The following is a 16,232-nucleotide window of genomic DNA, read 5'->3' as shown; positions in this document are numbered from 1 at the left end:
TTTTCAAGTCTCTAGCAAGTTCTGCAGTGAAGAAAAACATTTCACTGCTTTCCACCTCGTGTTTCCCAAACTTAACTGACCACGGAACCATGCCTTTGAGTCTGGTTCCGTGAAGTGCTCTGTGGGGCTACAGGGATGGGTGGCTCCTGCAGCCCCCTTTATTCTGTGCTTGGAGATGCTGAGTCAGTAATTCTTTGGTGACCTCTAAGTGGCGTGGTTTAGCCATGGAAAGTCCCCATGGCTCACGTGGGATTCCTGTGGGCCTTAAGAAGTGAGGTGAGCCTGGAGCAAGGCCGGGTGGAGTGGGGATCTCTCTCTGCGTATCTGCTTCGCTCAGAAAGAAGCTGGGTCAGTGCACAGCATCTGCAGAGGCAGAAGGGCCCCCGCAGATTGGCTGAGAAATGCCAGTCCCAGGTGTTTGTTTTGCTGCTGTCCCAGGTGTAGGCAGACGGCCGAAACTATTGTCACAGGGTCCTGGGGCGTGGAGAGGAACGGGCATGCCATCCTGCCGGGACATCTGGCCCACCCGCCCTGTTCCCCCTACCAGCTCTGAGCTGCCTAATTGCCTTCCCTGGGACAGGCCAGCAATGTTGGAATCACATCCAAATTGGCCCCATGCCTGCCCAGTGCCAGCTTCCTTCCTTGTTAGGAGGCTGATGTCTCTGGGGGTGGCATGGAGCTCATGGTCGGGGGCACGCGGGCCAGGGAGGGGAGAAGGCCCACTCTGTCAGCGGTCACTGCGGGGACCAGAGCTGTGGCGGCAGGAGAGGGAGCTCTCTGCAAGGCGGAGGGAACCTGAGGGCTGCCCACAAACCGAGTGTCAGAGACTGCAGCGCGGGAGTGCGAATCATTCCCAGGTCCCCTCCGTCTCCTCCTGTGTATGCAAGAAACACACATTCATTTTAGTGAGAGTCTGAACCCAGCAGAATTGATCAAAACCAAGCAATCAGGGAGGGGTGTCGAGGAAGGACCCAGGCTTTGGAGCCAGATCTTTGGGTTTGAGCCAGCACTCAGCCAGGGACCCTAAGCCAGTCACTTAGTCCCCTCTGCACCTCAGTTTCCCCCTCTGTAAAATGAAAATAAGACTGCCTACCTCACAGGGCTGTTGCAAAGATGGAATCAGAAATGGGTAGACGCGTCCGGCATGCGGCAGCTGCCTGTCCCAGCACTGCAGGAGATTCAGGAGACAGGAAGCTGGGGCCAGGGAGACGAAACACAGGCTCTGGGGCCCGGCTGTGCCCTATGCACACAACCGATGGTGTTTCTGAGCTCGACTTTCCTCATCTATAACGTGGGCCTCTGGGAACCCGTGTCCACCTCGAGGGGGAGGACGCAGTGCGTTCACAGCCACGCGTCGCGAAGCACCAGGCAGTGCTGTCCTGATGCGGAGGCCTCCGGGGGCGAGCAGAGTGACCACGGTCTCTGCTGTCTCAGATCAGCTCTGCAGGGCCCCGCTGCAGAGTGCTGTGGGTGACAATGACGAGGACCCATCTCTGTGAGCACCCTCACAGCCAGCCCTGGACTGGGCTCGCACACGCCCACTGAGTCTAAAGGAAGCAGCCTTGCTGGGCTCTAGTGCTTCCAAAGCTCCTGGTTTTTCAAGAGAAACCAAGAATGTCATATAATACACCCCAATTCTTTAATATTGGCCACTACTTTTGTTTTTAAGTTTAGTGTCCTTTAGGAAAAAAAAATGCCACGGCCCTAGTATGTCTCCAGACCACCGGCTTCGCTACCTCCCTTCTGGACTCTCTCTGTGGGCCGGTCCAGCCCTGGTGGTCCTCATCTTCCCCTTGACCAGTGATTCCCAGGCCATAGGTGCCCATTTCATTGGACCATGTCCTCCTTCACCAGAGGGCCCTCCTGCCCTTCCCTCCCTGGACAGCCAGGCAACAGGGGGACCGCACTCATTTCTGACCCCGAGCAGTGTCCCCAGGGCTTGGGGTGTTAGGGCAGAAGTGGGGGAGCTGCCCTCAGAAGCCTGGAATCAGCACCGGAGCCCCCAGGGGCCCGTATGGCCGGCAGGACTCGGGGTCAGACCGCCTGCAGCCTGAGAGCCCAGCTAAATCATTTCTCGTGGACTTGGCCGGGTTCCGTGGGACTCAGAGATGGAGAGGGTGTGGGCGAGGGAGCACTTCCGGTGAAGGTACTGATGGACCTGACAAAGGGGTGACACTCTGCTCTCCCAGAAATTTCAGCAGGATGCATGGTCATAAGTGTGAAGAAAGCCATAAGCTGGAAACCCAGGGATATGGAGAGGGGGTCAGGCTGAGGACTGAGGACAAAGGCTGGCTGCTGGGGGGTTGGGGGCAATGATGGAAGCCGGGAGAGAGAAGTACAATATGATTTGCTGACCTTCACGGAGGGCCTGCTGTGCCAGGTGTGTGTAGGCACTCTACACACGCTCATTAAGTCATTCAACAAACACTGGCTGACCACTTCCTATGTGCCAGGCCTAGAACTAAGGGCTGAGGGTGCAGATGTAAATGATGAGATGACATAAATTATTCTAACACAGTCCTCACCAAAATCATATGAAGTGTGTGTTGTGTTATTGTCTCACCCTTACAGATAAGGAAACTGAGGCCCCAAGGGGCAACATAAATGGCCCAAGGAGACGTAGTCAGCGACGGAACAAGGCTAAGAATTGGGGTCCAGCAGACTATTGCACTACACCACTTTCCAGGCAGATATGAGTGAAGATGATAAAACCGTGAGCCGTTAGAACAATCTAGTCCTGGAGGGAGGCAGAGAAGAGGTGTCACAATTAAAGGAGGTCATCTAAAAGCGGGGAGAGGCTTATTTCTCCAAATGAGTGGAAACTTCCTAGGATGTTTTGCCTTGTGCCAAGGCTCTGGCAAACATATCAGTGGGTTTGAGAGGGGTGTCAGTCCGCAGTGAGCATGGTGGCCACCAGCCCTGGCTCCAGACTCCGCCAGGGATCGTGTTTCAGGATGCATGACGAACAGCCATGGCTAGCACCAGTTTTCTCCCTGACATTTCCTATAGCATCTGAGTTGCAAGAAGGCCCCCAGCAAAAGCCTCACCAAAGTGCTCTTCATTTTGAAGAAAGTTAACCGAATACTGCCCTTAAACATCTTTGCTGTTCCTATTGCCCTTTGGGCAAGAAATAAAGTCGCTCGCCCCTGGTGCAGGAAACTTCCAGGAGGCACTGTGAGGCATTTTGAGGAGGCAGGAGGTCAGACAGGTGCATCATTCGATGAGGATGATCCCAAAGGAGGCGCTGCCTCCAAAGGCCACACCCAAGCCAGAGCTTCACGGATCTGACTCAGCTGTGGTGCCCCGGCCCAGCGAGCAAACGGACTGGGTCTCACGGCCAACACAATGACCACAGTCCATGTGGCTCATGGAAGCAGGCTGAGCAGAGATGTCCTGAGGCCCACAGGGGAGCTGGGAGGGTCGGTGAAGGGAAGGAGAGGCGGGACTGCAGATCCATTAGGGGTTCTCAGACCCCACAGCTATCCATCGCCTCCAGCTTTGCCTCTAAGAACTGCACAGACACAAACTTGTACTGTCCCTACATGGGCATGTGGAGAGAACCCTCCTCCTGCCTGTGGCCTTAAAGAGGCCCCTCGTTTCTCACAGAATTCACCTTTCAGGCCCATCCACCAACAGAGAAGTTGGCCAGGAAAGCAGGTTGAAAAAGAGAACTAGCTGTGGGAATACCTGGGGAGGCCAGCAGCCGGCTGGAATACTTTCCTGGTGGAAGCAAAAAAAGGGAGGAGACATCAGCTGCAAGTTAGAGTCTAAGAAGGACTTTCCCAAATGTGGGCACTATTCAGCATTACAACAGGTTAGCAAGGAGGAAAAAGGAACGTTTCGATACACTTTTTTAAAGCATACAGTAGTTGTCATTGGATCATAGTATGTTTGCCTTCCCTGGACCTCTTCTGAGCGTCTTCCTCCGAAGTCTGTAAAATTAGAAAGTACTTGCCAAGCACATACCTGGGAAATGAGCCTTGTCGACTCCACCAAGTCAATTCCCTGCTGCCTTGGAAAATTCTCAGGGGTGGGGAGGAGGGGCTGGCAGGAAGCATGGCTGGAGGAGGGTGTCCTCTGAGGCTGGGGGCAGGGGACCTGTCGAGCTGGGGACAGACACAGTGAGCGCAGCTTAGGCTCAAATGAGGGGAAAGGGAAGTATGCAGGCGAGTTTTAAGCATTAAGTAGTTATCACTGATGAGAGCAGAGCTCTGTGGGCTTTTTCCGGGTACCACATGGTTTAGTGTATTTGAAGGGACACGTTGGGTGGGAGTGCCATCAGCTTTTAGCTCAGGGCCTCCAAAGGCCTGCTTGGCTCTGGGGTCGGGGTGTTGGGGATTGGTGGCAGCCCACCTGGGGACCTGCTGTTGACCCCGCAGCTGCACAGTTAGTGACTTGATGCCGTTTAGACCACGCTGTCCGGTCCCGGTGGCCCAGGCTCAGAGGGCCTGACCTTTGCACTTAGTATTTCACGGGAGTTGTGACCGGGCGCTGGAGCAAAGCATCTCCCTCCAACACAGTGGCCGTTATCAGGCCATAAAACATCATTTTTTCACCTTATAATGCAGTGTTTAAAAAATGAGAATTCAGCGTTTGGCTTGAAAGTGCTGGCAGGGGCTCCCCTGCCACTGTCCGAGGGCAGGGAGTATAGATGGGAGTCGGCTGTCGGAGCAGGGCTGGTCTGAGGACAGAGGGGCCTGGGGCGAAAGGATGGGGGAGCTGGGAGCAGCCATACTGCATGCTCACTGGCCTCTAGTGGGTGGAGGCTGGGGATGCTGCTAAACACAGACGACAAAGAATGGTCTGGTCCCGAACGTCATTCAGTAATGCCAAGGTCAATAGGCCCTGAGACCATGTGTACATTCAAGGAACCAGCATCTTGAGGCGGCCTAAAGGAGGTGGGGCCAGCAGGAGGTGAGCCTGGAGAGGGAGGCCTGCTCCCTCCCTCCTCACCTCCCGTCCTCCCTTCCTTTTTTTTTTTTTTTTTTTGCGGTACGTGGGCCTCTCACTGCTGTGGCCTCTCCCGTTGCGGAGCACAGGCTCCGGACGTGCAGGCTCAGTGGCCATGGCTCACGGGCCCAGCCGCTCCGTGGCACATGGGATCCTCCCGGACCGGGGCACGAACCCGTGTCCCCTGCATCGGCAGGTGGACTCTCAACCACTGTGCCACCAGGGAAGCCCCTGCCTACCTTCCTTTAACCAAAACGTACAGAGCCCCTTCTGTTCCAGGCAGCAGTGGGCTGGAGCTCATACAGGCTCACAAACTAATTTCCAGCCCCATGCCCAGGGGCATCCTGCTGGCAACTGAAATTGGCCACAATGGGCATATTTACACCACAGAGATGGGCAAACAAATGCTATAAACCAAACACTTTTTTTTTCCCCCCCAAAGCGCTTTTTAAAAATACGAGAGCTGGTTGTTAAACATTTACTAGCACACCACTGGTCTGGGCCCTTGCTAGGTACCAGGGATACCCAGAGAGCAGAACGGGGCCAGCTCCTGTCCTCGTGGAGTTGAGATCTAGTGGGAAGCCAGACGCCCATCAAACAATTACACGATCATTAATTACCTTCAGCTGTGAGAAGTGCAGGCTCGGTACCTGGAATGAGAGCTTGTGTGAGTGTGGTTTGAGGGCTGTGGAGGGGTGTGTGTTTCAGGGGGTGACTGACCTATGCCAGGTGACCAGAGAAGGGGTCCCCGGAAGAGGCGACATTTAAACAGAGCCCTGAAGGCTTCATAGGAGTTCCGGCAGAGGAGACAGCAGCAGACCACCTTTCAGGCAGAGAGGGGAGCAGGCACAGCTGATTGGAGATGGTGGGTGGGAGAGGCAGGAGCACCAGGGAAGTGGTCCCAAGAAGCCCAGGAAAGGGGTGACAGACCGAGGAGAAGCTGGCAAAGTCGGCAGGGCTGGGCCACACAGAGCCTTGTCATGTGAGGAACTTGGCTTTTATCCAGGGAGCCAGTGAAGCGTGTTAAGCAGACAAGGTCCCTGGGCAGATTCAGATGAAAAGCAAAGCAAAGTGGTATTGTCCATCCCCTTCCCATAACTTGGGCTTTTACCACCACTAATGGTATTAAGCAACACCATGAACCAGGCCTGGGTAATAGAGATGGAGAGATTTGAACACTGACTCAGGGGTTCCCTTCAGGCAGGGCAGGTGGACAGACCCATGCATGGCAGTGCCAGCAGAACGTGAAGAGTGCTGCGTCCAGTCAGGGCAGTGTGGAGGAAGGCAGACTCTGGAGGACCTCCCACTACACCTGAAACAAAGCATACTTTTCAATACATCGCTGGCCTCATCAAAAATCAGGGAAATTCCCAAGGCACTTCCGTCCAAAAATAAAAGGCCATGAGCCAATACCAGGACAGGAGCAGTAAGTGATAACCAAAGGCAAAAACTGGAGTTTGTCCTGGACACAGATGCTGATATCAGGACCAGTGACAGGGGAGTAAACCTTGGGGTGTGCAAAACGAAGCATCAGAAACTGTGACTCTCTCATTCTTCCAGGGCCTCTCTGATGGGGGTGGAGTGGTCCCTGCCCCCAAGTATCATCCCCACTCCCTATCTCCTCCCCACCGCAGCAGAAGCAATGTCCATCCTCTCAGGAGGAAAGCATCTCTTATTTAGAACCTAGACAGTCCCATAATAAGATCAAATATGAGTTCAGCATGCATGAGAATCAGCAGAAACAAACAACAAATTTGGACCCTCCAAGCCCTCTCAGATACAGTAATGATCAATACCAAATACAACATAATATGTATGCAATATTTAAGGAAATGTAAGATTAAATATTTAAGGATATTTAAGGAAATGTAAGACATCATAGACTTGAACAAACAACAAGAGACTATCTGGAAAGACCAGACGAACTTGAAAAAGAACCAAATAGAAATTTTAGAAATGAAAATATATATATATAGTTGTTAACAAAACAAAACAAAACAAAAGATGGGTTAAACAGCAGACTAAATAGCTGAAGAGAGAATTTTTTAAATGGAAAATATGTCTAAGGAAATTACCCAGACTGCAATGCAGAGAGATAAGTTGATGAAAACCATGAAGGAGAAATCAGAGCTTTCTGGCCCACTACAATAGCCACTAGCCACATATGGCCATGTAACTTATATTTGGATCAATTAAAATTAAATTAAATTTATAACTCAGTTCCTATGAGCACTTTTTTTTTTTTTTTTTTTGCGGTACGCGGGCCTCTCACTGTTGTGGCCTCTTCCATTGTGGAGCACAGGCTCCGGACACGCAGGCTCACCGGCCGTGGCTCGTGGGCCCAGCCGCTCCACGGCACGTGGGATCTTCCCGGACCGGGGCACGAACCCGTGTCCCCTGCATCGGCAGGCGGACTCTCAACCACTGCGCCACCAGGGAAGCCCCTATGAGCACATTTTAAATGCTCATAGCCATGTGGCTAACAGCTGCAATGTATATTGCAGGCAGACCTCAAAGATGTCATGGGTCGGGTTTCAGACCACCACAGTAAATACCACAATAAAGTAAGTCACATGAATTTTTTGGATTCCCAGTGCATATAAATGTTATGTTTACACTGTGCTGTACTCTATTAAGTAAGCAATAGCATTATGTCTAAAAAACAGTGTACATACCTTAATTTAAAAAGACTTTATTGCTATCAAATGCTAACCGTCATCTGAGCCTTCATCAAGTCGTAATCTTTTTGCAATAGTAACATAAAAGATCACTGATCACAGGTCACCATAACAAATGTAATAATGAAAATGTTTGGAATATTACGAGAATTGCCAAAATCTGACACAGAGACATGAAGGGAGCAAATGCTATTGGAAAAATGGTGCTGATAGACTTGCTTGATGCAAGGTTACCACAAACCTTCAATTTGTAAAAAAAAAAAAATCAGTATCTGCAAGTACAATAAAATAAAGTGCAATGAAAAAAAAGGTATGCCTATATACATGTCCATTATCACAGAAAGTTCTATTGGACAGCACTAGGTTATAAGATAGGGAAGACAGTCTAACCTCAGAAGGAGAGCAAACAGAGAATGGAGAAGAGGTAATGGTTGAGAATATTCCAAAAATGAACCCACAGATGCAGGAAGCACAAGTTATATCAATCAGGATAAATAAAAAGAAAGCTACCTGTAGCCACATCATAATGAAACTGAACACCAAAGAGAAACTCTGAAGAGTAGCTAACAAAAAAACTATCAGACTGGAGCTGACTTCTCATTAGTGAAAAGGAGAGAGAGATAGTGGAGCAACGTTTTCCAGTGCAAAGAGAAAAAAATAACTGTCAGCCTAAAACTATGTACCCAGCAAAGCTCTTTAAGAACAAGGATGACATATAGACTTTTTTCAGATAAACAAAAGTCATAAAAGCTTACCACCAAAATAATCTTTATGGAGGAACTTTTAAATCATGTTCTTCAGGAATAAGAAAAGTTATCCTAGAAGTGAGGTCTGAGACACTAGAAGAAATGATGAACAAAGAAACTGGTAAACATGTAGGTAAATTGTTTTAAGCAAATATTACCAGTATAAAGTAATCATGATGACAATGTCTAAATTGTAGGACTTTTTTTTTAAAGGATGGAATTAAAATACTGGACATGATAGAGTGTAAGTCAGGAAGAGCGATCAGAAGTGATATGTTTTAGGGCCTTCACTGGTGGCGCAGTGGTTATGAATCCACCTGCCAATGCAGGGGACACAGGTTTGATCCCTGGTCTGGGAAGATCCCACATGCCGCAGAGCAACTAAGCCCGTGCGCCACAACTACAGAGCCTGCGCTCTAGCGCCGGGGAGCCACAACTACTGAAGCCCACGTGCCTAGAGACTGTGCTCTGCAACAAGAGAAGCCACTGCAACGAGAAGCCCACGCACCACAACGAAGAGTAGCCCCCACTCACCACAACCAGAGAAAGCCCGCGTGCAGCAGTGAAGACCCAACACAGCCAAAAATAATAAATAAATAAATAAATTTATTTTATTTTTTAAAAAAGAAGTAATATGTGTTAAATAACTCTTACTATTTAGGAGAGGGCATTAAGATATTGATAACCCCAGGTTTTAAGTTAAATATGCATAGTACATCTCAAAGAGTAATCATTAAAGAAGGTTCTAGAACTTCAGCATACATCAGAATCACCTGGGGGCCAGGAGATCTGGGGTGGGCATCTAGAATTTTCACTTCCAACAAATTCCCAGGTGTTGCTGCTGCTACTGGCCCAGGGACCACACTTAGAGAACTACTGAACCAAAAACAGAGAAATAGGGTGCTTCACTTCCAAACAAACAGAGGGGGTAAAATGGAATGAAAAAACAAAAATCTTCCATCCAGACTAGCTCTGCCCAGTAAAATATAATGCAAGCCACATATGTGGTTTTAGATTTTCTGGTAGATGCACTAAGAAGTAAAGAGAAACAGGTGAAATGAGTCGTAGTAATGTATATTTTTTAACTCAATATACCCAAAATATTATCATTTCAATATGTGACCAATATAAAAATTATTAATGAGATATTTTACATCTTTTTTTGTACAAAGTCTTCAAAATCCAGGGTGTATTTTATACCGTGGACACTTCTCAATGGGGACTAACCACACTGCAAACGCTCAATGGCCACATGTGGCTTGTGACTACTACACTGGACAGAGTGGGTCTAGACTGTGAGGGACATGAGCCTGCAGAGGACAGAGGTCCCGCTCAATCACTGAGCACACACTGTGTGCCAGACACCGGGTTGAGCACTCTGTCCACATCATACATCATCTCCTTTCATCCCCACACAGACCTGTGAGATTAGCTTTATTATCACCCCATTTCACAGATGGGGAAAGCGAGGCTGAGAAAACTGAAAACACTTCCCCATGATCATCTGGCTGGTAAGCAGCAGAGCTGGGCTTCACACCAAGGTCTCTCACAGTCCACTGCCACCTCGGAACCTCAGGGTTTCTGTAAAGGATTTTCTATAGCAGGCCAGATAGTAAACATTTTAGGCTTTTGGGACCAATCTGTCACAACTACTCAGCTCTGCTATTGTAACAGGAAAGCAGCCTTAGACAATGTTTAAGCCTTAGCCTTAAACAAATGAGCATGGCTGTGTCCCAATAAAATTTTATCTCGGGAAACAGGTAGAGGGCTGGATTTGGCCCTTGGGCTGTAGTTTGCCAACCCCTGTGCTAGGCTAGCACAGCTGCCTCTGTAGGCCCAGTTTGAGGGAGAACTCAATGACTAATTGCTGAGGTTCTGCAGTGCATGCATGTCGGGGGTGGTTGGGAGGGTGAGACCCTCTCCTTCCAGAATCACCATAGCCCTCCTGGTGTCCGGAAGGATCCAGAGTGGCTGCTTGTTGCTGGCACTGCCTCAGAGTCTGCCAGGGGCTCGGTCAGCCCCTCTAACTCCCCAGCCTCCTCTGAGCTTCTGGCCGTAAACATGAGTTATTCCCACTCTCAGGGCTGAGACAGAGGGGAAATAAAAGCCAGGACTGATGGAATCCCAGACATAAAATCTGGCACCATAACGCCTACATTTTGGAAATTGCCTTTAATTAACGGTTTATGGCCGCAAAGACTCCCCCCACCCTCCGTCCTTCTGCAGCATCTTCTCCTTGGCGTTCAAGTCCTGGGGGTCGGGGTGGGGAGGGGGTGAAAGAGGTGGGCTGGTGAGCAGCTGTCTTTTCTCAGAAACCAAAATGTGTGGTTTGCTCATATGAACCCAGCTTGGCCTCTGGCATTCCTGGAGCCTGGACTCCATAAACAACGTGAACTGAAAAGCCAGCTCCCCGCACAGGCCCGAGGCCTGTTAGCTATAGAATAACCTGCATACACTCACAAAGACACACCAAGCTCAGGAAAACACACACTCACGAGTGTACACACACACACACACCCCGGAAGTCTGCTTTTTCTCTTTGTCCACTTATCTGTCATTCCCTCTCTACTCAGTCTCTCCAGCCTGTTTATCTTCTTGTTTTTGTGTCTCTGTAACACTATTTCTTCCTGAAGGTTTGCCCTTTGAGTCTCTCTTTCATTCTCTCTCTCTCCTGTCTTTCCCCATCCTATGCCCCTTGATCTCCCTTACTGGGGACATATAGCCAAGCACCACAAACACACCCTTAGCCCCCACCTTGGCACAGAATCCACAAATTCGCCCCTTCCCTCACAGGTGCCCCCTCCCAGCCAGGCCGGAGTCTGACTGGGACGATGAACTTCTGCCCAGGTGGGCTTGACAACAGGTGGGACTGGGTTCCCTCCCTAAGCACCTGAACTGAACTCAAATCACATTTCATCCCAGGAATGCAGGGAGGACTGAGGCAACGACTGCTAAATTCTAGGTGTAGCCAAAAAAATTGCCCAAGCCCCAGGGGAGAAGCCCTTTATTACCAATAATAGTCACCCTTGACTGAGTGCCTACTATGGCTTCACATTCAGAATTTACAATAGTCATGCTAACCTAGGCGGTAGATATTATTATTGAATATTATTCCCATTTTATAGATGGGAAAACTGAGGCTTCAAGAGGTAAAGGAATTTGCCTAAAGCCAAAGTCTATTCAACTCCAAAGCCTGGTCTCTTCCCACAGGGCTGGTCCAAACGGACAACATGGGCTGTGTCTTGAGATTTGGGGTAACCAGATTGAGCCACACATGGTCTCTCATCTTCCCAGAATCATGAAACAGAGACAGGACTCCACTACAGGAATAAGGCAGAGGTTCTCAGCTCTCTCCAAGCAAAGAAGGACACCCTGTTTGGGTGCCAGTGATCAACACCTGTAGGACCCAATCAGAAAGGCTTCCCTGCCAGCCAAGCCTGTCCTTGGGAGCATGGTTCCAGCAGGAGGGGACCCCTAGGCTGAGGTCTGTGCCCTAGCCAGGCAACTAGCTCTCTTACCAGGCAAGGTCTTGGAGCCCCCAGGCAGGGCTGCAGAGGCAGCTGCTCTTTCCGCATTCCGGGGCACCACGGCAACACGTGTGCTCAGATTGGCGACCTGCACGTAGTCTGTGCCATCTGCTGTTTTCCGGGCTGGGGGGTGCGGGGGTCGCCTTCCGTCCACCTGAGAAGGGAAATATAATGATGCTGCAGTGACCTCTCACCCCTACCCATCCAGTATAGATAGGTCCCATCACCCCCACTGTCACTGAGTCTGCAGGGCAGCCCAGAGAAGGAGGCAGAAGGCCGGGAGCAGCATCATGACAACTTGCAGGGGTGGAAACTGAGGCACGAGGCACCATCTCTGCCCACCCAGAGTTAGATCGCTCTGCCCAGTGCCCTGCTGGACTAGGGGTGGCATCTTTCAGGCCGGGTGACTGTGGGCCCTGAAGGGCTCTTGGCTGGGCAGTTAGAGGCCCCCAAACATTGGGGAGAAAGGTTTCGGTGGACCTGGGATGAAGGAGAAGTGTGTGGCCGCCAAGCTGGTATAGCCATTTCCCAAGAGTCATCCAAGGTGTTTCAACAGAGGGAGGCAAGGGAACTGGGGGAAGGGGCTTTGTGACTTGAAAAAGTAAGATTTCTAGGCTGTGTTTTTTTTTCAATTTCAAAAATAATATAGTCAATGCAGAAAACTTGGGAAATAGAAAAACATGCACACACACTGTCACACTCACAAGTGCACACACACATTCATGCACAATTACCCATCACCCCTTTCCAGAGGTAAAGACTTCTAACACTTACCCACCTAGTATAACGTAATACATTACATATATATGTAATACACACACATTCATGCACAATTACCCATCACCCCTTTCCAGAGGTAAAGACTTCTAACACTTACCCACCTAGTATAACGTAATACATTACATATATATGTAATACACACACATTCATGCACAATTACCCATCACCCCTTTCCAGAGGTAAAGACTTCTAACACTTACCCACCTAGTATAACGTAATACATTACATATATATGTAATACACACACATTCATGCACAATTACCCATCACCCCTTTCCAGAGGTAAAGACTTCTAACACTTACCCACCTAGTATAACGTAATACATTACATATATATGTAATACACATAATTATATTATACGTTATATATAGTCATTTTTTTTTAATGTGGTTGGGATTACATTGTACGTGCTATCTTGTACTGTGCTTTTACACTTGACAATAGATTGTGAACATTTTCCCACGTCAAAACTATTCTCCTGGGCTTCCCTGGTGGCGCAGTGGTTGAGAGTCCGCCTGCTGATGCAGGGGACACGGGTTCGTGCCCCGGTCCGGGAAGATCCCACATGCCGCGGGGCGGCTGGGCCCGTGAGCCATGGCCGCTGAGCCTGCGCGTCCGGAGCCTGTGCTCCGCAACGGGAGAGGCCACAACAGTGAGAGGCCCGTGTACAGCAAAAAAAAAAACCTATTCTCCTGTGACAGATTTTTAAATTAATTGCTTATATTCCAACATATGAATGGAGCATCATTCATTCAAACTCCCATCCATAACCATTTATACTGCTTCCTAATTTTTTAATTTTTCCAATTTTTTCATTATAAACTTATACATGTTTATCATGGAACTTTGATGATACCCAGAGTTATAGCAAGAGAGACATAACCTCATACTTCCAAACTCAGTAACTATAACGTTTTTGTGTTCTCCATGCCCATTGTTTTACTATGTGCCGATTTGATGGATACGCGTTTTTTACATATTAGAATGATTTATAGTATACAATATAATATAGGGTCATTTCAAATCAGGCTTATTCTTTAATACTTGTCATCTCTCACAGTATTGAGTTTGTCCATTTGGGTTTTCATTCAACCCTGCTTTAGAGAAAGATTCTTTTCCCTTCTCAGTTGACTCTTCACCACCTGAACTTGGTATATTTATCAAGTGTTGATGCAGCTGACCACGGATTCAGGAATGGGGTTGGAAAATGCTGGTGGAGAGACGTTTTTGTCTGTGAGGGCCACTCCAGAAACAGGCTTCGGTGTGTTAAGGAACAGAGCTGGGGCTCCATTTATCCTAAAAATATAAATCACCCAGTTGCCCAAAGATGGCTGCCTTGGCGTTGTTTACAATAGTGAAGAATGAGGGACAACCCAGGCCCATCAACAGGCAGCGGGTGAAATAGACTCAGCATCCCTTTGAGGAATGCTGTGCCTCTCTGCTGAGACGGAAGGGTGTCCTCCGCCGTGTAAATGAGAACAGCATATTACAAAACGGAACACATCATGTAAACGTGGGGACCTGTGTTTGTAAGCGTAGGCATTTGTGTATCCCAAAGACCATTTAACTAAATACTAGTAGCTGCTGTCTCTGGGTAGCATAGGATTTGGGGTGATTTTCACTTTCTGTATTATTTTTATTCTTTTCTGGATTAAGTTTTTAAAATTCTTTTCTTTTAGAGGGCACAGATTACTTTGGACTGGGGGAGGGGCAGCAAAACAAAACAAAAGCCGATTGGATTCTGAAAAGAAGAAATGCGTGGGGGGAAAGACATCCCTGCCCACCCCCTGCATCCGCTGGGGTCCAGACTCAGGGGGCGCAGCCTGCCCAGTCCCTGCCCCCTGCAGCCCTTGCCCTGCCCCTCACCCCACTCCCCAGCACGGCCCTCTTTGCTTGTGTGTTGCAGACTCGGACAGCCAGTGCAGCCCCACGCGACAGAGCCTCAGCCTGTCGGAGGGCGAGGAGCAGACAGACCGGCTGCAGCAGGTGGAGCTGGTCAGGACCACGCCCATGTCGCACTGGAAGGCCGGCACCGTCCAGGCCTGGCTGGAGGTGGTCATGGCCATGCCCATGTACGTCAAGGCCTGTGCGGAGAACGTCAAGAGTGGGAAGGTAGGGCACCTGCCGGACCCCCGTGCGAACGCCCCCCTCCACCATCCCATCCTCTGGGTTAGAGGAGCTGGCTGAACTGGGTTCAGGCTCCAGTAAACCACTGTGTCTCTCCGACAAGGCACACAGCCCTTCTGAGCCTCAGCCTCCCTGTCTTTAAAATGGGACTAACCTTCCCTTACCTGGCTGGAGGGACGCAGGGCAGGACTAGCGGGCCCTTTCAGCCAGGTCAGCCGTCCCACTGCCTGGCCTCATGGAGCAGTGGCTGGAGGCGAGGCGGCTGCAGAGACGTTCCCGGGCCGCGCGCCCACTGAGGGGAGGGGTGCCTTGGGTCCCCGCCCCCACGCCTCCCTTCTGGCGCTCAGTCCCCACCTGCCCGGCGCAGGTGTTGCTGAGCCTGAGTGACGAGGACCTAGAGCTGGGCCTGGGTGTGTGCAGCTCCCTGCACCGGCGCAAGCTCCGGCTGGCCATTGAGGACTACCGCGACGCCGAGGCGGGCAGGAGGTGAGCCGGCGCCTCGGCCCCGGGGCGGGGAAGAGAGCCCACGCGAGACCTCGCCTCCTCGGGGGTGGAGCGGGCGCTGTGAGCTGGGCCAGGCGGGAGGAGTGCCAGGGCCCGGGACGCCACTGGGCAGGGGCCTGAGCACAGCCTAGCCCCACTCTGGGCCGGCCCTCCCCGTAGAAAGATGGAGAACAAACTCAGTGAGGCCGCAAATGCCCTATGATCTCCCCGGTGCGGGAGTCAGGGGGCTTCACGCCCCCCAAAACTCCTCTGTCTGGGAGGTGGGGCAGCCCCAGTGGATCTGGGGAATTTGGCCCAAATGTGTGTTCTGCCTACTCCCACCTCAAAGCCCAGCTCTTACCATTCCAGGTAAGAGCCTAAAGCAGGGAGGAAGAGAAGAAATGGGCCTGGTTTGGGGCCCGGTGGGAGGGGGCGTCTATCAGCAAGCGCCCCTGGGAATGGCTGAAGATGGCCCATCAGGTGTGTCCCCAGCGCGGCCGCCCTGCCCCCATTGCTCATTACCCCCCAACCCCCCTCCCGCCTGCCTCTCTCCTGACCTTTGTGAGCAGGACTTATTGGGGAGCCCCTCTTTCACCAAGCAGCTCCAGGGAAAAGGGAAGAACCCCTCCCCCAAGTCCTCAGAGTGCAGGATGGAGGAGAGAAGTAGCTGGTAAACCTGACACTATCTGTTTTGCATAATTATCTCCTTCACTGGTTTCCCCAGCATTTTTGTGCAGTTAATTAATCAAACCTGGTGGTGTGTGCGATTTATTATTTGCGGAAGCGGCTTTGTGGATTAAAAAAAAGAGGGGGCTGGAGGTAGGAAAGAGGCTGGTTTAGAAGCAGGCAAAGCAAATTCCTGGGTGTCCCGGAGAGTGATTCCGAGGTGACAGGAAATAGAGGTGAGATAGGATCAGATAGCTCAGGCAGCAGCTCACAG

At 50.5% G+C, this 16,232-nt stretch overlaps 1 protein-coding gene across 1 annotated transcript in view; it reads left to right on the top strand.

The window, feature by feature from the left end:
- The window catches only part of KAZN (kazrin, periplakin interacting protein), a 1,100,080-nt gene that overhangs the window by 1,064,854 nt on the left and 18,994 nt on the right, over window positions 1-16,232 (top strand). The window contains exons 16-17 of the mRNA XM_024749822.1: window positions 14,589-14,794; window positions 15,177-15,295. Of these exons, the coding sequence (XP_024605590.1) occupies window positions 14,589-14,794; window positions 15,177-15,295 (325 nt within the window). The remainder of the gene's footprint in view (window positions 1-14,588; window positions 14,795-15,176; window positions 15,296-16,232) is intronic.

This window comes from Neophocaena asiaeorientalis, unplaced genomic scaffold (genome assembly GCF_003031525.2).
Source record: "Neophocaena asiaeorientalis asiaeorientalis breed wild unplaced genomic scaffold, Neophocaena_asiaeorientalis_V1.1 scaffold275, whole genome shotgun sequence".
Taxonomy (NCBI): Eukaryota; Metazoa; Chordata; class Mammalia; order Artiodactyla; family Phocoenidae; genus Neophocaena; species Neophocaena asiaeorientalis.
This window is presented reverse-complemented; position numbering and strand designations above follow the sequence as displayed.